The following is a 26780-nucleotide window of genomic DNA, read 5'->3' on the forward strand; positions in this document are numbered from 1 at the left end:
AATTGAAAATACCATTTGAACCTGCAGGCTGTTATCCTGTTTTACAGTGGAAAATCTGTGAAATGTGCCAATTGTTAATGTCAACAGCAGGACAGCTGAGCACTGAGGTCAAGGTAACACACACTTCACTTCATGCTGCTGCCTGCCAGAGCCTTGAGTGCTCATCCTGAGCACGACTATGAGAACACTGAGAGTACCGCCTCCAGGTTGGTCTGCTGCCATTTTCACACTGTGTGTGTGTGTGAACACCTAAACTAGTGTCAACTAAAGGTTGCATCGTTCAAAAGGAGGTCTCTGTGTGTAGGCCAAATGTAGAGTGTGTGTGTGTGTGTGTGTGTGTTCTCATACAGAGTGTGTAAATGGCACACCTGATAACACCTGAACCAAAAGAAGGATCCTCTCATATGTTTTTTCAACAAAGTAGACGCTGAGACGATGAGAGAGAGAGTGTGTGTGCGCGTGTGTGTGCGTGCGTGTGTGTGTGCGTGTGTGTGCGTGTGTGTGTGTGTGTGTGTGTGTGTGTTCTTCATGGTCAGTGGGAGGGAACCCCTCACTTTATTCATATAACCTTGTCAGGAACATGTACCGTGTCTTAAATGTGACATGAGTCTGTGGAGGCATGTGTGTTTACACTCCTAGTCCCCATAGGAGAACCATTTTTGGTTCCTGGTAGAACCTTTTATAAAAGCTCTGCATGTACCCATTTTAAAGTGTTCTTCCTAGATAGAACATTAGGAATTATACCCAGAACTCTCTGTGCAAGATTCCACCCAGAACCCCTTAAAAGAGGCTCTACTGCGAACCCTTCTATAGTGTCTTGGTTCCACCCAGAACCCTCTCTGGGGGTTTTATCCTGAAACTTTCCACCTTCTAAGATTGCTGACTAGAACTCACCCATGGGGTTCTACAGAGAACCCTTTTATGTTCTAAGGGTTTCTTTAAGACCTCACCCATAGGGTGCTACAGAGAACCTATTTATTTTCCAGGAGTTTGGAAAATAGCCATCTATATACCAAGGGTTTCATCCAGAACATACTGAGGGAGTTCTATGAAGAACCCCTTTTGTTTTTTAAAGAGTTTCATCTGGACCACCCTGAGGGTTCTACTGAGAACCCTTTTATAAGCATTTCACCTATAACCCTCTTGTCTCGTGAGGGTTCTACAAAGAACCATATCTATATACAGATGAGGAAACATCTGTTGAATCCTGTATATTGCATATAGTGTTCATCCATCGTAATAATAGTAATAATAATAATCTATGCAACATGTACCAATGTTTAAATTAAGAAAAATTCTAAGAATTTATAATGACTAAAATAATTATTTTAAAGATCTCAACTATGGCAGAACACAAGTACAGTGAGGTGATGAAGGTGATTCCTGATCTACATTTAAAAGTACAATTACAAATGTGGATAAATATTTGAATATTTGAGGTTGAGGCTCTTTTAACATCCATGCTTTTAACAATCTTTGAAAAACTCTTTCTTCTAAAAAGAATTCTTCTGATGAAAAGAGTTCCTAATGGAACCTTTAGTCTTACAAAGAACCTTTGATTCTTCAGAAGCAAATGGTTCTTGGTAGAACCTTATTTCTAAGAGTGTGGTAGATGTTGTTGGGGCAGCGTGGGAGCAGAGGATAAGAAGAAGGTAAGACGTGAAAGCGGGGAAGAATAAACAGATAAAAGGCTTTCTGTGTTCTCACTTGTCTCAGAGAGCTGACTTTGCTTTCAAACAGGTGTGAAGAGGGAAAAAAATGGAGATAAGAGAGAAGTAAAAGGATGTCGAGAGATCACAGAGGGAGAATAAACTAGAAAAAGGGAAAGAAGTGAACATGGAGATGGATGGCCCCAGACAGTTGTAGGATGAACAGCAGGATTATGTATATGAGCGCCAGATGATGGGTGAAAAACGAGGAAACAGAGAAGAGGAAAGAGGAGAGCGACAACAGAGGAGGAGGAGGAGAGGGAAATATCCTCCTTCCTCCATCTTTTATGTCCCGGCTGCACATTACCAGACGTGTTCTCTTACAGCTCTGACACGAAACATGACTTTGCTGCAAAGCCTCTCATCGCCATTATGAGCTCTGGCAACAACTCACCCCCCCTTCCTCCTCCTCCTCCTCCTCCTCCTCCTCCCTCCTCCTCCTTCTATCCTCATCCACCTGATTACAGCAGCCAATGAGGATGCAGGCCCTCTGCCCTTTCGCTTGATCTGCAACCCCCCCGCCACCTCCCCCCGGCGACATCCATCCACCATCTTTCAGTCTATCTCGCAGCTATAAAGTAGACAGTTCATGAGCGTTCTGAAGAGAGACACACATGCCTTGACATTAGGACACTCGGGGCGGAGAGGAGACATGAAGGACAAGAAAATAAGACTTGAAGTTATTCCTCGATTAAGAGACACAAAATGAATTTGCATGTATCTACATGTAGGCTACATAAATCCAGCAAAAATACTAAAAAATATTTGTTTTCGGCTGCTCATATTGGAAGGATTTCTGCTTTTCCCTGTTTTATTTTGTTTCCCACTTATGCACTGCTGCACATCCTTTAAAATGTATTTTTCTTGATTCTATGTTTTATACACTCTACTCTTAAGTTAAATTAATTTCTAATTTAATTTTATTTTTATTCATTGGGTTTTATTTTCCATATTCTGCATTCTGTACATTCTATTTCCACCCTTTACCAGTATTATCAAGCATGTTTTACCCATCTGAAGAGCAGACATGGTTTTATTTTCATCTTATTTTACTTTAAATATGGCTTTCTATCCTTATTTGTTTGTTCATTCTGTCTTATGTGAAGCACTTAGTGTATGTAATTTCTTTGTTGTAAAGCATTTTGGACTGCATTTATTTATTCTTTAACGAACGGTTCTATACAAATAAAGTTTAGCATTATTATTATTATTATTATTATGATTATTATTATGATTATTATTATTATTATTATTATTAGTAGTAGTAGTAGTAGTAGTATTTGACTTGATTTGATTTAATTTATACTAAATGATGAAATGATAAATTAGTTCATAATAGGGACATAACAATATATTGAATATCTTAATTTAGAAATATTTTAATACTGTATTAAACTGTTATGATATCAACTGTGATATTACATGGTTAATAATTAGATTTTTTTTTTTTATTACATAAAAGGATTACTACTAACTAGGGGTGTAACAATACATCAATCTGGATCGATATATCGATTCAGTGTTCAATGATCCACTGTGGTCAACACAAAGTGAAAGTATCGATCTATATCGACATCTTGAAAATACCCTTTGGCACGTTTGAGTCACTAATATGTGGAGACGGTCAATCATAAAATTGTTGAATCAACAGCCCTACTGCTGCATTGTTTTTGTTTTGCAAGTGTACATATATAATGCAAACATTCGGTGCACATGTTTAGGTCATGGCTTACTACTTTTACTTTGTTTTATTAAAGAAGGGAAGAAGAAGCAATTTAAGTTAAAAGGAAAAATTATTTTCATACAAACAAATTGCTGTACACATCATATTTTTTTATTTCATAAAGGACAGTTAATTTTCTTTGTTTTTTAATATCACAACATACAACATGTGCTTTTTATTGTGGCATTATTGCACTCAAGGTTTGGTATCATTACATCCTAGGTAATAATAATATGAAAAAAAATATTTATATGATAAAAAGTTGCAAAGTTGGCAATGTAAGAGCAAAGGAATGAGAAAAAAAGAACTATTAAAAAAACATCTTATGGACTGATAGATAGATAGATAGATAGATAGATAGATAGATAGATAGATAGATAGATAGATATCTGGAGAGATATACAGAAATAGAAAAAAAGATGGCAATGAGGTGAGTAATTTGATGTTAACATAATATGTTGGTATGTAGATCGCTGACCCAGTTTCTCTCTTTTTCTCTTCCTCTCCCTGTTTCATGCACTCATTCCCTCTTTTGGCTCCCAGCATAATCTCTCTCCCTCTCTCTCTCTCTCTCTCTCCGTCTCTCTCAGACACACACACACACACACACACACACACACACACACACACACACACATACACACACACACACACATAAGCTCAGTCACAGATGCGACCACACAACAGGAGAGATGGGTACACATGGTTCTAACTGTAAATGCCTTCCTCTCCGTCTCTTCAGGCCTCATTTTCTCTCTGTTCTGTCGTTCTGTGCAGCCTAGAAACAGACACTGAATCATATCTGATACCAGCTATTTACATATATTCTACAACAACACACAGTAAAAGCAAATAATTATTTGTTGGATTTTCTCACATAAACAAGCAGCTTTTCATAGCCCAAGAACTTCACTGTGGCAAAAATGGAAGGTGGGATTTATTGCTACTGCTCATTTTAAATGTTTACACAACTAAGAAAAAAGAGACATAGTGTAGCCTGCACACTGACAAAACCCTGCAAGCTCCAAAAAGTTTAATGAGGTTTCTTCTTGGCCATCAAAGCCAACATAAGGCAAACATCCATGTGAAAGAAAAACTTCCATATGTGGACTAAAAATGACATCTCCACTTACAATTAGGAGATTATGTGATGCAAATTAGAATAACTGTAGGAGAAGCACTAATTTTATATGTGCATGTATATGTGTAGGCTCTTTTTCTTTAACATGAATGTTTGCCTGACTACACCTCATTGAACCTTTGGAAGATTACTATTTTCTTTTTCCTTTCTATACTGTTTTTGTCCTGCTACTAATCAGCTGGAGTTTGATATGCACATTGCACACTTTGTAAATAATAAAAAAAAAAGTATGAGTTTCTATGAAATCTGTGGATTGTAAGAATGTGTGGGAGATTTTTAGTTCAGCAAGAGGCCTTGTTGAATGTATTCTGTGGTCTACATTGGTTGTCAAGCTGTCAATGTTATTTGTGTGTCGACCAATGTGTACAGTGCAGTGGAAATGAATTTCCCCTCGGGGACAATAAAGATGAAATGTAAGTCTAAATTTCAAACAAATTACACAGCTTTCTAAAAAGGATAGTCTGATATTTGTGAGTCAGTATTTTTAAATCTGCAATAAATAATTTTTTTGGCTGCATGGGTGTGGTGGAACCAAAAAAAAAGCAGGTTTTCCTTGGGAACCAAAGTGGGTGTCTTATATACTATAGGTTGTTGTGCACTGTGCAGCGCCCTGTTGATGATGACCCTTGATTACAATAGTTCCACTTAAAACTGGCGGGAACACAGGCTGGTTGACTAGATAGCATCAGTGCTCCAAGGATCCTGAATGGAACTGTCTCAAGAGCCAGAGTTAATTTTATTGAAAAGAGCCTTGAGTGGTTTGACTCAAAATTGTTGGAAATGTGGGCTGGTTCACCAGATCCAGCTCCAAGAATCTGAGAAGTTCAGAAAGTTTTTAGAGCTTTTTCACTGAAAACAGCTGCCTGCTGCCTTCAGCAGCTGCTGAAAACAATGCTATGAGAGTGAACCAAAACAGTAAAGCTGTGGGCTGGACAATAATTTGATCCACTGTTATTATAAAGATATTGATTGTATTATTTTTTTAAGAAAAAAATACACTAATTATAAAGATAATGTGAATACATAAACTTTTAGTGTTTCCTTTTTTGTTATAGTTGAGCCTGAGCCACTACAGGAATTATTAGTCATGACTAAAGTATTTCTAATTTCCTGGTTCCAGCCCTGGATTACGATCATCTCAGCTAAGACAATCTTTTTTTTTTTTTTTTTTTTTCTTTTAAGGATATGTTTTTGGGCTTTTTCGCCTTTATTTGATAGTACAGCTGAAGAGCAGACAGGAAACAGGGTGAAGAGGGGGGGAAGACACGCAGCAAAGGGCCACCAGCGGCCACTGCAGAGGACTAACAGCCTCAGTGGGGCGGACGCTCTACCAACTGAGCTATAGGTCAGCCAAAGCTAAGACAATCTTGATTTAAAACAGTCAATAATCTTATCATTACACTACTTGCTCTGATGATCCCACATGCTCGATAAATCTGATGACACAGACGACTGATGTGATGTAGTTGTGCAGCGTTCAGCTTCATTTGTCATCATCACCCGGCCGCTCCTGCACAGTGATGTCCATGCAACAGTCAATACTATATTGCATTGATTATCTCGGTCAACTGAGTTTTGCTCAAAGCTCGACTTTTATTAATAGACTGGAAAAGAAACCAAATGTCAACAAGAGCCAATAAATGTCCACTTGACGTACCATGTTAGGAAACAGTTACGAAGAAAAAAACAAAACTGGAATGAAAAATTAAACAAATCCCATCCCACTGTCTGCTCTGAGGAGGATATTCCTGCTGTTTGGTGAAAAGTGTCCTTTTGGGGACCAGAGCAGAGTCACCCGACACGCTCAAAACAATATCACACTTACACATTCATGTCCTCCCCTGGCCAAATTTTCCTGTGGGTAACGACCACCATAACGCGCCTCAGGATAGGTGGTGGACGTGTCTGTGCTTAGAGTGAGTGTTTGGGGTGACAGATCAGGACAATCTGACGTGTTGAATATTTCACTGTCAGTCACACGCCACAGAAAATACCAACAGTTCCAAATTAACTCAAAGCCCATTTGAGTACTTGGCACTAATCCTTATCCCAAATCCTCGACAGTGGCTTAATATTTAGGAGGAATCAGAGAAAGTAGCATGTTTGAGGCCGTACTGCCAGCTTCGACCGACTCGGGGAGCCCAAAACTAAAGGAATGTTTCATGTCTGGCTGAACAGGTGTAATTGTGTCTCATGCTCAGTTGTGTTTCCGCCTGTGCTCTCTCCATCTCCCTTGTGGGATGCAAATGTCAAAGGAGAAAAACATCCGTCTGTTGTTTAGGAGGAATGTAAAATAACAGCAGACAGCTGCAGCTTGTCGTCTGCCTCTGTCCTGATCATTTTTCATAAGACTGAAGATGTGTTTTTTATCCCAAACGGAGCTTTGAATGTCACAGTGATCATGTAGGAGCTGGATGTTCTGTTAGACTTGCATGAGATAAACAGCTTTATAAATAATGGAGGAATGATCATTTAATGTCTGTCTGCCAAAATGCCGGCTGTGTTTTTGTAAGTGTTTGATGTTACAGTTTAGCTTCTTCATTTATCATCAGTCCAAATGGTGGAGTGTTGTTTTGGTGAGTCTGCATGATCAGAATAATCAGGCGTCACACGTGTAGTAGATTAACAGGCGACTGTAAAGTTTTCACACTACTTTTTCTCAAGTACTGTTGTCATTTGTAGTGATTCATTTTCATTTCAAACAAATAGGATCATCTGATCTTACAGTGGGAGAAAAAACTTTATGCATAATATCCAATAAAGTTCTTCTTACATTTTTTAAAGGACCTGAAAATCTACTTTTTCAATCAGCTTACTATGAGCTTTGGGATCCTGTTTATCTAACACAAGAGATTTCGTTATTATTTTTTTCTGTGCTCCTTTCACTGGTTTAAGTGGCTGAGACTCCACTGAAATAACATGATGTCACGCATTTGCATAAACCAATCAGGATTTGGCTAAATTTGAATTGACATATGATGAGAGTTAAGGGTTTGTTTTGCTTGTTGCCAGGATGCTGTCACTGATTAAACAGATAAGCTGTGTTGCCAATTGGGAGACTTTGTCAGTAGATTTACTGAGTTTATTTCTAAAAAGAAACTAACAGCAAATTTTGGGACTTATTCTCTCACCAGTGCCAGGGTATCTCCCTTTTCTTCTCTCATGCCGTGCATATAGGCAGTCAGTGTTGCATGTATGGCAGGTTTTGGAGCTAGTACTACCTACGTTCATTGTGAAAGAGTTGGTAACACTGCAGATTAGTTGAGATTTTGAGGTTAAATTGTGAATAAATAATATATACAGAGTTAGCTTAAGTGATATTGTGCAGTTGTAATCAGTATTATGGTTTGTGGTTCAATCCCTGGCTCCTCTCTCCTGTGTACAGAGCATGTCAAACTGTACGCAGAGGCCTAGGAGTGTAGGGCCTTGCTAGCGGTCAAAGCATGGTAACATTTACAAATTGGCTCTAAACACTGCGTACAGCTGAGGCTGATGGGTATCTCATTAGTTTTGCAGGTTTTTAGTCTTAAACCAGAACTTTGACATGACGATGGTGCTAGATCACAAGTTAGGCATCACCAAAGTTACTACAATTCATCCGGAGGAAGACACAGATAAAAAAAAAATCAACTTCATAGTGGAGCTAGAGGAAAAGCCAGGGGGTCACCAAGTCACCTGCACAAAATTTTGAGCAGAATAAGAGATATTTCACAGCCCAGGTGAAAACTTTTGATCTGCTGATAGCACTAGAAGAAAAGTCAGTCAGACAAAGTCATCAGGCTTCATCCTCTGGGTACCATGAATGTTTGTATAAAATTTCAATCCATGCAAAAGTTGTTGAGACTTTTCCTTCTGGACCAAAGTGGTGGGTCGACTGAACGACCGACTGAAACTAACTGAATCGCCATTCATAAAGCCACACCACCAACCACTAAAAAGTGCTTATCTCTTGGATTAATGCATTAAATTTTAAGGTTATATATTTGTAAAATAAAAGTTCTAGTTCACTCCTGCACTTACTGTGTATCTTATTCTTTCTGTTTTTTCAGTCTTAAATCCTTGCTATAATAATCCAGTTTCACAAATAAAGAAATACATTACAGACGACCACTTGAATCTTAAAATAGAAAGCAATTAGCGCTGTGTGTAGTTAAAGGCGATCATTTAACACTGACATTAATTTTCGCATGATACTGAGAGGAGGAGAGTCCGTCTCTAGAGTACCTTATTTGTCCCTAAAAATTATGTCTTGCTTGAGGGGGCAAAGCTGCGCTGGGTGTAGTCCTCTCACATGGATATTAAACAGCATTAATTTACACTGCACTGAGTATCCAAATACAGCTCAATAAAACAGTGAAAACTGGAGGAAAACACATTGAAATTCATCCTCAAAGGGAAGTGGTTAATGTGCTAAATGATGTGTTTCATAAAATTCATGTGGGTTGAGATGACACAGTTTCAGCAAATGGTAATAAATGTCAGTTGCGTTCATGATGAAATACTTTATTTTTTTCTCAGAAGTGTTCAAAGTGCTGGTGGCAGAAAAACAATGAACATTGCACTGAACACATAGGTTGAGTGCAGTACAGCAGCCTATAATTTGCTGCTATTATTAAATGTCCTTGGTGCTTAATTCAAACAAGAACAAAATGTACAAGTTCTACTAGTTAAGAAAGTTCGGTGCTCCACTTTCTGGTGGATCGGCTGCTGTTAATAATTCTCACCGACTGCATCGCCAGTCGACCATCTGCCTCTTTTCTCAACATTCCCGGGGAGCCAGAGAGGACAACAATGTAATGATGCCAGTCCACATCATTAGTCAGTGAAGTGATCAACAAAACATAATCATATGAGAGTTGGAACAAAAAGCCGGAGCAGCGTGGGCAGCGACGTGTTAGATCATTCATAGACAGTCAGTGCTCCGGCAGCTGAACAATTTCGAAGGGTGATTTGTCAGTAAATATCAATCAAATGCAGACAAACACAAGTGGCGTGCCGAGTGCGGATGTAAAGAAAAAGAGCACGAACACATTTCACAGCTGACTTGGCAGGATTGGAGGATTAATTGTGCTGGAGTTAGTTAGACATTGAGGGCCCCCATGCAAGGGAGCAATTATGGCTGTTGAAATTCCTTGTAGACTCCAGTTTTTTACTGTAATCCCGGCATTTACAGTCCTCAGACATATGTAGATAGAATGGACAGCACATATCAGCTTCACACAGCAAGATACACTTGTGCATTTACACACATTCACACAAAAAGACACGCATCCACTCGTTTCCCTCTGCGCCCTCCAAGTTTTTTGCCTGCTCAGTTCTTTAAAGTCATTAACTTGCATCCTCCTATCTTTCACTCTCCCTCCACCTCTCCCTGTTTTCCCTCCTCTCCCCCCCTCGCTCCCCCTGCGGTTTCTGTCACTTGTTCACAGACGAGTGGCCATTACATCGCCATGACCTAAATGTGTCACATCCCTCTCACTGTGGCTCTCTCCCTCTCTTCCTCTCTCCCTCCTCCTGCTCTCTCCCGATATCCCTTCCTGTCCGTCTGGACATCTCTCAATTTTTTTCTACTTCTTTTTTCCTCTACTTCCAATCACTTTGAGAAAATGGAAACACTTTTGACCATTTTTTGCTGACAGTTTTTGCTCTTCTAAAGACGCAGCCCCCTTTTGCTCCTCTTATCAATTATGTTAGCTGTAGATGATCAATATAGGAGCTTTATTCCTGTAGGTCCATCTGTAAAACTCTCCATCAAACTGATGATGGACAAAATGTGCAAATGTTACATCAGTACAAATGCTCTGCATGGATACTGCTTCTGCCCTTCTCATCTCATCCTGACCCGACCTGCCTGCCCTCGTTTCCCTCTGCTCTCTACATCAAACACAGTTGTGTATCAGAGTGACAGCTGCTCCTTTCAGTATTGATCCAGACGCTTCGCATCTCAAGAAATACCAAGAAGAGAACTGACAGGAAGTCAAGATTGGCCCAAAAAGTTGACTGATTGCAAGTATTTTTATGGACATTTCAGCTGAAATGAGTTCTCCTGAGCAAAGTCCCCACTTTGTGCATTTTAAGGGGAAAATCACTGATCAAAGTCAGTTAACGGGTGATGGTGGGTATCACTTTTTAATTAAGAATTTCAACTACCATTTAAACATGGAAAAAGGTTAAATATTTTATCTGTCTGTTAAAAGTCACAGCTTATGCATGCAACCATGGATCCATCAAGGAGAACTGGATACAGTGTTGGAGGCGGACTTCTATTCATTCCTATGAAAGCTGCTCAGTGGCTCATGAAACTGACTTCTGGGTATAAAATTACCTTGAATTTCCACATATGGTGCTGTGCATCACGTGATGCTGTCATTACGTCAAACCCCAGCACAATTCCTAGTGGCTTCCGCACAACGAGCCATGTCTTGAACTCGAACACAGGTCATTCATAAATCATGTTGCCCTGCCAATAAACTAGCTATTGTTGCAAAGTAAATAAAACTAACTCTGTGCTCAGAACAGATAATCATGCCACCAAACCATCTAAGAAGTAAAGTGTGGAAGTTATGATTTGAAACCATAGATGGAAAAATTGTGTTGAATTGGTGTTGACTCACTTTGTTCAATGCAACTAGTAATATTATTAAGGCAGCACATATGAACAGAACGTAAATTCTACAACATAGTTTAGTTGTATGTTTAGTTATGTTTATGTTTATGTTTAGTTGTCTTGTAACTTCAAGTCAAGAAAATAACCCTAGTGATGTCATCAGGGGTATCTCAGGTTGGCATATTTTGGACTCTGTTGCATTCAAGCTTTAGTTTAGTTTAATTTACTGACAAAGGGTCAAATACAATAGCAAACAGACATACCAGTGTCTGTGACATTGTCAGAGATAACACAATAAAGTCCAGGTGGTCCCACTTACAATGTATTAAAATGTCCAATAACGTCATCAATTATTGATGTCAGATAACATCCACTTATTTGGGGATGTTACCTGACAGCCTCTGTTTGACCTTTTCTTAAAGGCTTGTGGGTTCTGCACCTCCTTGATTGCAAGAGGCAGTTTGTTAGTTTCAGCAGCTCCAGTGTAAATTAAATTTATAAAGGTACAGGTTAGCTACCCGAACTCTGGTATTGTGATTATGGATTTAACCAGGGGCACTGCCATCTAAGACCCTATGGCCAATATTAGGTTGTATCTATCATGCTCTGTCCTCAACTGGTAGCCATTGGGGCTGTAAGAACCTGCCCACATGACTCCTATCATCTAGCCGAGCATTACTCTAACCCGTTTGTTTTGTGCTACTTGAAGTTCCTGTTTTAAACCGTTGTGAGGCCACTCAACAACTGCCTTAGAAACGACACCATCCAGGGCTGAAAAATGAAGCCATGTGCCATTTAAGTGCCAAAAACTGCAGTTCCTCTAATGGCCACTTGAGGCTGGCTCCAAAATTGAGTCAATCCCCACTCACCCCCATACTAAAATACCAAACTTTATAGCAGAAATAAACGTGTATACAGCCTGGTCAGTTTAGGTAGCCTGATTTATTCGTCCATAACAACTGCACCAGATGTAATTTTCTGCAGATTTTTTTTTTTAATATATTAAGTTATACATAATTAAGGGTGTGTCTGCTTTGACTGAAAGGTGGGTACTGCCACAGATTGCGAGCCACTGGGTAGCCGCTTCATTCAGGCTGCCTCAACTCCACCCACGCTCCACTCTTTGCCCATTTTTGGATTAGCTGGTAGTTAGCTGAGTCAGGTACTGCCAAGATGGCGACTGCCAGAGCCACCACACTGAGAGCTTCAAAATGGCTCTTCAGAAACCTATGGGTGACAGAGACTACCTCCATGTTTTATACAGACTATGGATGCATCAATTTTGACTATTGGTTAGCTAATATGTCTTTTAAAATTCACCCAAATTTATCACAAAGCAGATATATTGTAGGCTCCACATATGGGAAATAGAAGGGACATGAAGCTGACAGTTGGAATCAATCTGATCAGCTTGTCTCAGACTTACCCAAGCAGGCCGATCCATTGAGATTCTGCTCATAGCCTTCATCACAGACACATCCTCCGACAGGAACCATCCACTCCCCTTCAGCGTTGCAGTGCATACGAGGGGGCGTGCCTCCCTGCGATTTACTGTGAGGGACACATGACCCGCTTATGGGGACTAAGGCAGTCGGCTCTGCCCCTGAAGGAGTCGCTGGGTAAGATGCCAAGTAGAGGCTGGTGGCTGGACAGCGCCGGTAGAAGATAGACACTCCCATAAGGGAAACACAAGCTCCGCTGTCGACGATGGCCAAAACAAATCTGAAACAAGGGTCAGGTGTTAAGATTGAAAACATTCATCTGAATAAACCACCTTAAGTGTCAAACTAGAGTTTGTCCCTTAAGCAAAATATTTCTATAAGCTTCACTTAGGAATGTTGCTTCTAAGGTTGAGTCCTTACCTAAGTGTTCAGATGTTTTCATGGTAGTAAGTATAAGTATAGCACATTTGCCCTTTTGTTACCATGGTTACACTTCACTTACATCATTTTTTAATGCTACTGAACAACATGATTGTCAATGTTAGCTGACTTCTCCAAAATGGACAGAGAGATTAGAAAAGATAAAGAAAGCCAAACTGGACAAAAGTGCAAGCACATAATCCAAAGCAAATTTAGCTAAGCAGCCATAACAAATACGTACAAGCAGACGATGCAACAAGAAGTAGCAAACAAAATCAGTGATGAAATCTTGCTGTGAAACAAACCTTATGTGAAGTAATTAAGAAATGTGAGAATATTACTGTGACAGCAAGGAAGAAAAATCAACAGGAGTCAACAAAAACTGGTGACTGTCACTAAAACAATATAGCTAAAGATAATTAAGACAAGAGTTTTGTTAACGTTTGGCTAGCTAGCTGCAGTTGCTAGTGCTTAAGTCAAATCCAAGCTCTGTAACAAGTGGCTAGGATCGCTGGGCTTACTCTGTCACAAAAATGTGTCTCAGTATCTCCTCCTCAGCTATTGTCACATGTTCTACTTTTATTTCGCTTTTAAGGGACTGTTAAAATTTTCGGAGAAAATGGTCGCAAAGAGCCGTCTAGCAACACATATGGGAATATTTCAAGAATAACTAAACCACCAGATCACAGCTGAAGACTAATGTATATGGGCTCTTAGTAGTGTTGGTGATTGATTCAGGTATAAAACTTGACATTTTAGTGTTAAGTATTTGAATTGTACATATTGTGCTATGAATTGCATACCAACTGCCCTCTACTGGTGGAGATCTGGCTATTGCAATTTAATTTTTTTGTTGGTTGATCTGGAGGCAGGTGATGTACATGGTGGCATTAACCAATCCCCCCTTCTTGGCTGCCCAACGGTTATAAAAAATCAATAACAAACAACTTCTCCTGACTCTGTCCTCTTCAGTTGGGTGGCCCAGCTCCACTAACCCAAACTGTGGGTGTCTGTGAAACAGCACTCATTTTGAGATATATGCTGATCGATGCTGACCATTCACAGGAGTCTAGAGTTTATTGCTATCCCTCTACGTAGTATTTTTTACATTTTGATGCTTTGATGCTTCAGAAGCTCCACCAGATTGCATTCTTTCCCTTGATTGATGATCCAATGATAAACAGCTGGGCTATAGCACTGCAGTGAAGTTAAATTTAAGTGAGATATTTGGCAGACGGAACTCACTCTCACTGTGATGGCCTCGTCTCCGTCCGGTCACCACCCAACAGACACACACAGACACCAGGAAGTGTCGTTCTCTAAATGACGTCTGGCAGACTTGAATTACATCAGACGAGCAGTATGGAAGCTTTTTGTTTGTTTGTTTGATTTTTTAAGTTAACCATACATAACCCATTCACTTAAACTGTTTGGGAGATTCTGCAACACTGTTTTTCTGTGAAACTCATGCAGTGTTCTGTGGATTAAAAAAACTAAACCTGATCTTCAATCAGCATGAGGGTGAATAGATAATTTTCATTTTTGGGTGAACTATCCCTTTAAGTTTTAGAAGTTTTGTAGGCTTTGTAGGAGACATTTCATTCAAAATAATTTTAAATATTATTTTGTTTTCAACACAATCCCTACCCCGACCCCCTCCTCAACCACCTGCCACTTTTTGTCATTTTTCAAAATTATGCAGTGGGTGGAGTCGGGCTCAGACCTGAGGGTGAATTACACTCTCAATAGCTAAGGGCAAACATAAATTAAAGGGTTTTCCAACATACAAAGGAAATCCTTATGGTGATTTTATGCAACTCATTTTTCCTGAGGCATCCCTAGATGAAAATTTTAGGCCAACCTTTGCCGAAGTGGCTTTATGCAACCCCGGCACAGACCCCTGGGAGTAACGATGTTAGTAAAACATGAGCAGCAAAGTGTAGCACAGTGATGATTACCCATTGCGTGTGAGCGGCGCAAAGCTGCGTGTCTTGATGTTGATTCGGCTATATCTGTTTGGTTGATACTGGTGAGGCGAACTGGGCTCCACCTTGGAGAAACTCTTATCAGCCGCGATGGTGTCGATTTTGACCCAGCCCTCCCTGGTTTCCTTCTCTCCGGAGGACGGCTGCGGTGAGGAGCGAGCAGAGTGGACAGCAGAGGAGGGAAAGATAATGAGTGGTCAAGAGAAAATAACATGGAGAGAACGTGTGGTTGACAGGAAGGAAAGAAGTAAACAAGAGGAAAATTATGGATGTTAAAATTAGCTGGTTGATACATGAATAAGGACTGGGAATACAGGGCATTAAATCAAAAGAAAAAAAACGAAATAAGAGAGAAGATAAAAGACGAGCACAGAGTTTGGCTGTATTTTCCCCAGGCACATGTATAATATGAAGTAGTTTAGTGAGAGGAGTAAACGTTGACTCAGATGTATGCAGGTCCCAGTGGGGGGTTCGTGCTCAAGTCCCTGCAAAGACTTTCAGCGCTGCAGTGCTTCCTGCTCTTCTGTGACTCTCCTCTGATTCCTCATCAGGCTTTGATTTGCATTTTTAAAAAGCATCTCACTTCCCTAAGGAGAAATGCATTCATCTATACAAATACTGCATCCCTCCCACTGTGACTGCGACTGCACATGTAGCTCAGGCAATTCAGACGCAGTGGCTCAATCTGTCTCTGAAAAAAAGAACATTTAAACTAAATGCATAAATAAATAAAACATCTTTGGACAATCACAGAAGTTAACTGCTTCACTGACATGAGCGTAAAACGGACACTCGTATATATTTTACGCCTTAAAGATGTAATTAGTGGGACAGAGGTGACATTTCTGGAGACCACAGTGGCACATTTATGCATCTTGTAAACCACAATCTTCAACAAGTGTGTACTTCACACCAGTGTGGCCAAAGGAGGCCGTCAATCTCAACTGTTGTTCTTGGCAAGCACAACAATAATCAGCATGATTATACAATTACTCCTTGTCATGAGATGATGAGAGGTTTTGCCGTTTTGGTGTAACATGGGCGTAACATCAATGAAAATTGGATTTCACCGTGCTTAATGATTCTTTCTGAGGGTTGCTGCCTCAAGCACTCATGAAAAAAACAGAATAATGACAAAAATAAGAGGAATTAGTCCTTATTAAACACAGCTGTGATCAGATGCACCTTAAAGGGATAGTTTGGATAATTTTAAGTGGGGTTGTATGAGGCACTACGGTACAGTAGATTCTGGTCAACACACCATCTTTTTGAAGAAGCAGAGGGGAGCACCGGCACAGAAGCTAAGCAATATACTGCTGTGGACAGGGTCAGAAAACAAAAGGCATTTTAGCCATTCAAAAAAAAGGTCCACTTAAAAGAATCACTATCAGTTTCAGTGAATAGTACATTTATTTTATTTTTACCACTTATTTTGCTATCAGACAGCCTTATAGATGCACCCTTTTTAAAATACCTTAAAATACCTTTTGTTGCTGACCCTGTCCACAGCAGTACATTGCTTAGCTTCCATGCTGGTGCCTCTCTCGGCTTTAACATAACATAAGGTTATTTAAAAAAAAAAACAATAGTTTTAGGTAACCAAAGGAACTTATTTAGTAAATTATTTGGGAAATGTTTGAGGTTTATTTATATATGTATAACTACATGGAGAAACATGTCAGAGTAACTGGTATTCATCCAGTTTAGAGAATGGGAAATATATGATTATGCTCAACTAACCAGCACTTTTTTAGTTATTTAGTCTAACATAATTAGTATAATGTATTGTAATTTTAAGTGAATTATATTGTGCTATTTTCAAGAAATGAAATTTAAAATAATTAGTTTCCCAGGTGTAAAGTCAGATTAGTTGGCCATGTACCTCTCTTACTCTTTAATCTAAAGGGCAAGCTAATGTTATTTGTTCTGTTAGCTGCTTCAGTCAGCTATGCAGCTGTTAGAAACACCTGTCAGCACTGGGTGTAAAAATCTGGGTTGTTGACATGAGATGGCATTTTCACTGTCACGCAAGCTAAAAATAAATATAATAAGTACTGTCGTCATTTCAAATGCAGTAAAAGGTTTGCTTTACATGGGTCTGTTGTTATAAAAACTGCTTTTGAATGAATGTTTGAACCAAATCCCAAAATTGTCTTATGGTAAGATTAGTTTAAAATGTTGATACGAACACCTAAATCTCTTACCAACTATGGTGGTGCTATGCTTTTTAATTTAGTGATACATAAATCTCACTGTAACATGAACACTTATGTTACTGTATATCTAGGTGAGGTTTGGTGAAGATGAGGCAACAGCTGATGGACTGCTGGACTGTTGGACAACCTGTGTTCACCAATAGATACCATTTAAATCTAGGTGTTAATTTCCCTCTTCAGCTGTGTTGCTGTGTTTTTAGTCTCTCTATCTGATGTGGAAAACATTTGACAGGTGAAATAAATAGTTGGACATGATGGTCTGTTGTGTTGAAGTACCGAGGATTCAAACTGAGGTGGGTGTTTTGCAAAAAGCTGGAAATTGGCTTATCTGTGCTTGTCAGAGAAGAGATTAAGTAAACAAGCTCTTGTGTGGAGTGCAACTCGCTCATCCTATCAATCTGAAAGGATATTTGCTATGTAAATACAAAAATATGGTAATTGCACCCAGTGCTGTGTCTCACCTCAGCTACCCAGGTCTTCTCCAGCTCTCTCTGGCTGTCGGCCTGTTTGTAGAACAGCGTGAGCGTCTCTCGGCAGGTGGGTGATGGTGATCGCAGGCTGGCGCAGTCACGCACCGAGAAACGCAACGTGACAAACACCCGTGGAGCAGAGTGTCGGTACAGGAAGGGCGTAGCTAACCAGTTGTCTTGCTGCCGGGGATTTTGGTTGACATTGCAGACCTCAAAGGTTCGTATGAGCTTCCCCCGGTCGTCCAGGACACTGACCTCGTCCCACTGACAGAGACAGAAACAATATTATGAACTTATGTAAACTCAACTCTGTAGAGGAGAAACATGATCTGAAGCAGAGAGCTCTACAGTCAGCCGGTATAAACTGTGAAAACCCTGCTGTGTTTATGGTTTGTGCTTATGAATCTTCCTTATCTTCCCCTGGTTTACTTGATGCAAGGTAAATATTGAGCATATTGCAGGTGCTGCTGACATGTGGGTCATGTCCTTTGATAACATCACACACTGCTGTTTGACATCTTCATCCTTAGTGAGATAAGTATAACAGAGTATTTGTTTTGTCCCAGTATAAGTCACTTACACACTCTGGTATTGAATCCACAATTGAAAATCTGTTCTTTACTGTCCTCGGTGATGTAGGTCAGCTCTCTGTCCTTGTTATCCACAATAGACTTTCCACTGTCTAATTAGGTAATCAATGATTATAAAATCAGTACTTAATTAAACCACTTGAGCCTTTCATGTAGAGCATAACACGTGTTGCAGACAAAGCTGTAATGCTCAAGACATTATATGTATATATATATATATATATGTATATATACATACACACACACACACACACACACACACACACCAACATATATTTGTTTAGGAAGGTTTGCTTTAGGGATGCACTCAGATGTACTATGGAAAGCACAAATAATGTGATGAAAACAGATTTTTCTTCTATTCTAAGTTGCTTATTATTATTTGGAAATAGTTGGAAAGGTGGCATCTCCAGATCAGATTATTTCCTTTGACTGAAAGATATTTTTATATACTTGTACATTTTTATTGTGGAGTTTCTGTTTCCAAGACAAAACAGAATCTTTTGATTTATTAAACTTTTTTTTCACTTTTTGATTTTTCACTATCCCCCTGTTGAAGTAGAGGGGTGGTTGGCTTAGGACAGTTCTTAAAATTTAGTTGAGCTAAAAAATAAAAAAAAGAGAGCTAGATGAAAAGTGTAGTATATGCACAGAATGAGAGTGTGAAGAAATACTTCATGATGAACTATGTGCCAATATTAACTAGTTGTGATGCTGTTCAGGCACAAAAGATGTATTGCCAATGAATAACAGGTTAGAAAATAAAGATTTATCCTATTTAACATGACGTCCGGTGTAAACTATGCCCACATCTGGTCCTCTATCCGCAGACAGATACAGAGACAGATAATTCTGGTGTCTGAACAGATACAGATGCAAATCTTTGTATATTTCTAGTCTGCAGTATATACAGTACCAGTCAAAAGTTTTCTTTCTTTTTTCTTTAATTCTATTATTTTTGTACATTGTAGATTAATACGGGAGATATCAAACTGAAATATGGAATTATGGAGTAAGCAAGAAATGTGAAAATAAGGCAAAAATATGTTTTAACAGTAACACTGTTATTAAATCTCTGATTGCAAGTGCAGAAGACAGAGCACATGGTTTTCTCCCACACACCTGCCAACCTACAAGTATGTAAAAGTTTTTTGCTCTTTGATATTTTAGATTCTTCAAAGTAGCCACTCGTTTGCTTTGCACACTGTTGATATAATCTGAACCATTTCTTATATTAAAAGAAAAAGATACTGGTATTGTATGTGTCCCACCACACTACAATAGATTTGAAAGGAATTTTGTTTGTGGTATCAGGTTTGCTCCCAGGTTTGTGAGACTGTGCTGCAAGACCACATTTTTTTTTCATTTATTGATGATTTTATTTATTCTTAAAATTTGGTTGTAGCTTTTATTGTTTTTTACTTCCTGTTGCCACTTTATGTGAGTTTCTCTTTGGTGTTTTATGTGTTTAGGAGCTCATATGTTATTGTTTTACTCAGATACATTGTAAATTATGTCTCTACTTCAATATATTTCCGAGTTAAAAAATAAAGGTTGAATGAATGAATAAACACTGATAACATGCTGATGTTTGTCCAAAGGTTTACCACGTTCACAGTCTTAGTTTAGTGTGTTAGTATGCTTATGTTTGCTAATTAACATTTTTAGGTAGGTTCTATTGTTATAGACAAAAGTATTAGAAAAAAATACATTTCTTCATTTTAGAGGAAAAGTCATAGGATTGCCAGAGTCACTGGGATACATCGTTTAGGATTTCTGTAACAAATAACTGCGGTGGAAACTCATATTTACTGAATATATTATCCCCATGCTTAGTTTTTATACTGTGTTGAAGCAGCAATTAAATCAAAGTATCCTCCCTCCTTCGAGAAGCCTTGATCTTTTTGCTCTCTCACACATAAATTAGAAAACTCTCTGTTAGAAAGAAGAAAAGATAAAAGATCCAGGTGTAACTTTGTTATGAATGCTTTCATTGTTTAAGACATGTTGAGAGAATCTCTGTTATAGCAGATTTCACTTTTTTTTCATTGCTGTAAAGGTCATCTGTGAAAAAGATTGGAGTGTAACTTGGGTATTTTTTGGTCTTTTGTTATGTATACAAAAAGCTGTGATAAAACCCTGAAAGAACCGCTTTTTGATTTAACAGAAATTTCCACAACAATACCACAATCGATTAAGTAGATGCTGAGATGTTTCAATAGATAAGTGAAAACTTTTTTGTGTTGTTGGTGGAGGAAAAGTCTGAGGATCACCAAAATGATCAGGATTCATCCTCTGAGGACCATGAACATTCAATAGCAATCTATCCAGACTTCTGCCTGGACCAAAGTGGCAGACTGAGCGATGAACATATTGGTACTGCCACCCTCCGAGCTGAAAAAAATAAAAATAAAAATCAGCACCAAGGTTTTTCAGATAATTCTTTTTGATTCCTCAGGATAATAGACAGAACACAATGTAGCTGGTTTGCAAAGGAACTATTTCTTTTGTACAAAGTATCCAGTATCCAGAGCAACAAGGACACTTCTGAAAAGACATGTTGACATTTATTTTTGTCCATTCATACAGATGGTTGGATGGAGGCGGACATGTCTGACAAATATTTCAAACTCTCAGCAAACAAATCAACTATGTTTGCAAGCTTTCGCTTTTTTTTTTTGTTTCCTTACTTCTTACAAGAAGTAAGAAAGGATGTAGGTTCAGACACCAAAACAGACAAACTAAAAGATGACGTTGTAGGATTTTGTGGCATCCAGCAGTGAGGTTGTTGATTTATTGCAACCATTGATGTATTGTTAAAACCTCAATACCAGAAGCAAAGATGGTGTCCCTTCGGTCCAATAAGAATTTTGCTCATCTGTTAACTTCTGGGTCTACTAAATATGTACAGAAGTGTTTCCCCTCTGTATATATCTAAATATAAAGCCTCCATGGATCAAATATTCGTAATAGAAAGAGTAGTAATTAACCTCAAGGTGTCCTGTCAACAGTTTTACCAACCATTTTTCCTAATTTTTTTTTTTTTTTTTTCCTGTGTGGGAAAATGCTTTTTGGGCTGAAGCAAAATTTTTCACTTCCAATACCGCAAGTGGCTGAATGGCAATACTGAATATGGCAACTGAGTACCACTCGCCTCACCCTCCCCTTCAAAGTGTGTAGAACAAACTATGGTGGCTGCAAATCTAACAAAGAATGCAAAAGACTGTATCTCAAGCCAGTGTTTGGTTTGTTTGTTCAGGGCCACTGTAGAATCATGTTGGTGGAAGATCACTCTTCTCAGTCTTACATTACTTCTTAACTGGAAGCGATGCGAGCGAGCGAGCTAGCAAACATCAGATTGCTTCAGTGTTGCCCAGTGAAGATGTCCTAATCTGCTCTGCGTGTTAGCAAACAGATTACGTGACGTGTGGCTTGTTTTGAAAAACATCTCACCCTGGTTGCATTTTTACAAAGTTTTGCACATTTGTTTCAACTCCATCCTATTCACTTAAGTCAAAACCAACGCTGATATCCTTGATGTTTCTGATTCCCTTCATCAAAGCAGTCAATGGGGACGATGAGACTCATTAGCGAGGTTGTGAAGCTGCACTTCATATACTGTATGATCAGCAGCAGCCTTTTTATAGCCTCAAAAAGGATGAGATTTGGAAAGAAAACAGGGAGATGCTGTGGGTTACAAGTAAGTTACTGTCCCCCAACTATAAAGATAACAAGGCTGACTTAAATTATGTGAGAATAAATAATTTAGACACTTGACTTAGTCATCTGCAGAGGGAGATATTACAAGCAGTGCTGCTGCAACTTCACTTGTATTATATATGGACAGTTTTTCACCCTCCGTCTGCTTGAGTTTGCCTGCTTTCTGTATGTTAGGAGGCTGTGTAAGGACATGAAAATATAGCTATTCTCATTTTCAGGTCATTATGCCCCCCAAAAAAACATATTTCTAAATATTATATTCCATATTCTGTTAATGCATCCCTATAAATCTTACAAATTGGACCTTTAATATGATACAGTAGTATAATAGTGTAATATAATAACAAGAATTCAGTTTTATGTGACATGTGGTTAGTTTTTCTCTTGCACTGGTTTGTCATTTGCATGTGTATCATTGTTCTCATGTGACGGGTGGTGGACACTTCTGCGTCAGACTTGTGGCAGCTGTTGTGTAAAAAACACAAGCAGATTTTGTCATATTTCAGGGAATCTGAATACTTGTAGATGCCCAAATGAATTTGGACAGGGAGTTGTACCTTCATGGGGAAAAACGAGCTGTGCAGAGACACGGCTCTGAATGAGACTCTGTCACATGAGTCAAAATGTAAATGTAGGCGCAGGGCTTAGTTTCACCAATTATACAGTACGGTGCCTCCAAGGATGAAAAGGCTCTGCTTTAAGCCTGTGTAGCCCTGAGTGACAAGCAGGGCCTTTTCTGTTGTAACACAGAGGAATTATGTATTAGGCCTCATCATCATTATTCTCCCTGCGACAATGGCAAGAGGACAAAAGGTCCTGACACCCTATCAGGGTGCATTTGGCGTGTGTGTGCGTGTCTCTGTGTTTGTGTATATCTCTGCATGCTCATGTCTCTTTCTCTGTGTGGCTCTGACAGCCAGTGTGAACAAAAATCTTTGTAACACCACACATGAGGGAGTGCATTCATATTTGGTCAAATTGGAATAATGATAAGATCAGTGAGGAGATAGAAAGAGTCTGAGGCGCTGTCAGTCTAATGGAGTGAAAGGACACTTTTTCTCTCTCCCAGCCTGTGATTCGCTCTCTGTCAGACATGAGAATGAGGGGAATCGGATGGAGGGGACAACAGAGAGCACATGGCGAGATGGGGGGATGCAGCTGGGGAACAGGGCCAGAGAAAAGTGAGGAAATAGTAAACAGAGAGTGTATGTGTATGTGTGTGTCTGTGTGTGGTTCTGTACTTTTCAAGGCTGGGTCATATTGCTTTGAAATGTAGTCACGTACTGAATACAAATTAAAACTGGAACTGATTATTAATCAACTATTAAATTAATTGCTAACTATTCTGACATTTTTTAAAGTAATTTTTCAATAAAAAAAATACAAATTCTGATTTCAGCTTCTCAAATGAGAATATTTTCTGGTTTCTTCACTCCTCTATGATAGTGAACTGAATATTATATATATATATTTGAGGATGTAATCTTAGGCTTTGAGAAACACTGATCAACATTTTAAACATTTTATGGCATTTTAAAAACCAAACAACTAATTAATCAAGAAAATAACCGACAGATTAATTGATAATGAAAAAATACCCCACAAAAAATAATGTACCCTGACTACTTTTGGATCACTTCAAAATCAAACATCAAAAATAATTCATCTTATATTTAGAAAATGAATGCAGCTCAGTGCAGAGTTCCACAAATATTCTTTTTTTTTCTTTAAACATTTTAAAACATTTTCAATGCAAGAAAATGTATAGCCATGTGTAGCCAAATCAAATTAGCCTTACAAAAACAAACTGCAGGTGTACTGTGTGTGTTCTACAATATGTAGGCGGCTGTTTCGTTTCTTGCTGCAGTTTTTTAATCAAAGGCCCCGTGGAGGACCAGAGGAATAACATTTTTAATGTAAATAAAAAGAAATACAAACTCCATTAATCAAAAATCATCATTAAAAACAAATATTAGTTAAGTAACTATTAACAAAACTGACAACCTGAGAGAAGTAACCTCTGTCAGATGTACTTTTTTCTTGAGTTAATAGTGCATTAGTTATCATAAAGAGGAAGTTTAACAGTTTTAACATTGCCTTTTTTTAAAGGAGCAATATGCAGCAATTGTGAATGTAAAGTAGTCCAAATAGGGAACTGGAGACAGAGATCATATGTTAAATAGGTTGAAATCTTATTTAAGATACAATCTATGGTTGAAGCCAGTTGTTTCCCTCTGCCTCCTCTTCAGACTCGAGAAAGCTCTGCAGGAAATGTCAGTAAATTGACAGTAACAAGCACCAACGAGTCCTTCACTGTGAGTTGATCAGCTGTTTATGACTGCCAGTTGTCCATCAATGTTAAGTTCAGCCTGTTATCCTGAAAACAAAAGCCAACTGCTCTGAAAATACACACTCTGGACTTTGAGTTCAGTGACTCCCTGTGTCACTGCCTGCCAGACTCCATTAACATATTTCTCAATCTACTCCTTTCATTAAGGATTTCGTATGACTCTTAAACTGACAATCACTTAGTCAACTAACATTCAGCATTAATTTTAACTATAATTAATGGGAAATGGGCAAACAAAAACAGCTGTTCTAACCCAGAACAGATATTTCAAAGGACGACACCTTGGCTGCAGAACTGTTGTCAGAGAAGTAACAACAATTTAACATGTTTCCTTGATCTCTGACGACGTATGTTGGTCATTTTAGGATTTATTACAGTAAATATATTACAGGTTTCTCCTTTAAAGATATAATCATAAATATAATCAAGTTATCTTACCGTAACTTATTTTTTCTATTTTGATTACATAATGCAGCTTACATATAATCTATTACTAACCAACCCTGATGTTTCAGTGTGACAGTGAGGTGGGTGCAGTAAAAGCCTGGACATGTGGACTTTCAGGTACAGAAAGTAGCTGCTGGTGTCCGCGTGTTGCATTGCGTGCGGTTCGCTTCTGTACCTTCGTGAAAAAAACGTGGCTTTCATTTGTTTTCTGACCCCAAACTCAAATCCCCCACCTCCCCTCTGCTCTCCCCTCCTGCTCCTTTCCCTATTCCTCCCTGTCTCGTTTTCTCCCTCCCTTATGAAGAAGAAGAAGAAGAAAAAAAAAACGGGGCAGATTGGGGAGGAGGGGTGGATGAAGCGTTGGAACGAAAGAAAGAAATAGGGACGACTCATCTTCGTGATTTAATTTGAACCGAAATGCCAGAGAGCCAGAGAGCAATCTCTCCAGTGACAGAGGGCAGGGAGGGGCAGGGCCTTGGACATAACACACACACACACACACACGCATACACCACAGACACACACACAGAAGCAGAGAAAGGCACGCACAGATACCCCAAGACATATGCATGTGCACACACACAAAGCAAACACAATGGAAGAACAGTGTGGTGGAAACAAGGGGAAGGAAGAAAGCAAAGACTACAGTAGGAAGTGGAGAGTCTGCTGGTTTGACACTGAAGGGAAATAGGGGGCAGAGTGGAGATTGAGTTGGGGGATAAAAGGAAGAATATGAAGCAGAGACCCAGTGGCTCCGGGACTGTGAAGGGCGAAGGGAGGAAAGATTAAAAGAGAAGGAGAGAGGCAGAGACAAAGAAGCAGAGGGGCTGCTCGTCAGTACATTAAAAGAATGGAAAGAGAAGCGAGGAGAAGCAGGAGGAGAGCGCGGCAAAGAATATCCACAGACCCCTCCAGCTAAAGAAAAGATGGGATGTGAAGGGAAAAGAGAGGAAAGGGTTAAAAAAAGAACACACTCAAACACACACACACACACACACACACACACACACACACACACAACCTCCCCTTTTCTCTCCCCCTCTCTTGGTCTGTCTTTCTACTTTTCTCAGCTTGATGCCCCGGGTCAAATAACCATATCTCCATCTCAGAAGCACTTCTCATCCAGGGACCATAAAGAAAAAAAGAAAAAACTCATGCAAATGCTTGACTTGCTCACACACACACACATACACATATATACACACAACCACACACACACAAAAATGGATGGCCTCCTATTAGCAGCAGCCGTCATGGTTCACAAATTCCAAACACATGAGGCCCTAATTAATCAAACATCATGTACAATTATGGCCCGACACTGGAGGCCAGACTGGGTGATAATGACGGCGCGTAATGCTAAAGTGTACTGTAAGGTGAGATAAAAGGCTCTGTGTGAGTGTGTATGCTCGCCAGATGTTGGTTGGAGACTACTGTATTTTTATATGGTACTGTGTTGGCTCACTTGCCAAAACTAGCATGTATAAATGTAGCGTTAAGCTCATTTAGTTTAAGTCCCCCTCCACTCAAAAATATGTTTTTCTTCTTGTTCCTACAGTTGGGTGTCTGAGCTTCACTGGACAGAATGATGTATGTGCAGAGTTTGACACTAGAAGGCTGTTCTCACATTTATCTCCTGACAGGGCTGGGAGTAACAGAATACAAGTAACAGCGTTACGTAGTTGAAATACAAATAATGAGTAATTGTCTTTAAAAATAATTTAGTGGGGGGAGTTACTTCATTTGTTTTTGTTTAATTTGCTCTTAAAATCATATGAAGCACAGGGGCAGTCATTTTCCAGACAACAGATTTAAAAGATGTGCAACAATTTGTATGCAAGCAATGCACCTGCCACACACCACACTACAAAAGACACAGCCAGGACACTGTCAGGAATGTGTTTTTGCCAAGAAAAGACATGAAAAAATTACCTACACACGTGGCCAGGGAGATGCAGTG

The 26780-nt window shown here is 39.2% G+C and overlaps 1 protein-coding gene across 1 annotated transcript in view; it reads right to left on the minus strand.

Annotated features, from left to right (window-relative positions):
• ephb6 (eph receptor B6) overlaps nt 1-26780 on the minus strand; it is a 63950-nt gene that overhangs the window by 17092 nt on the left and 20078 nt on the right. The window contains 3 exon segments of the mRNA XM_084726603.1: nt 12607-12902; nt 15001-15170; nt 17705-17977. Coding sequence (XP_084582729.1) covers nt 12607-12902; nt 15001-15170; nt 17705-17977 — 739 coding nt within the window.

Source organism: Lutjanus erythropterus, chromosome 9 (genome assembly GCF_056507025.1).
Source record: "Lutjanus erythropterus isolate fLutEry1 chromosome 9, fLutEry1.hap2, whole genome shotgun sequence".
Classification (NCBI taxonomy): Eukaryota; Metazoa; Chordata; class Actinopteri; order Lutjaniformes; family Lutjanidae; genus Lutjanus; species Lutjanus erythropterus.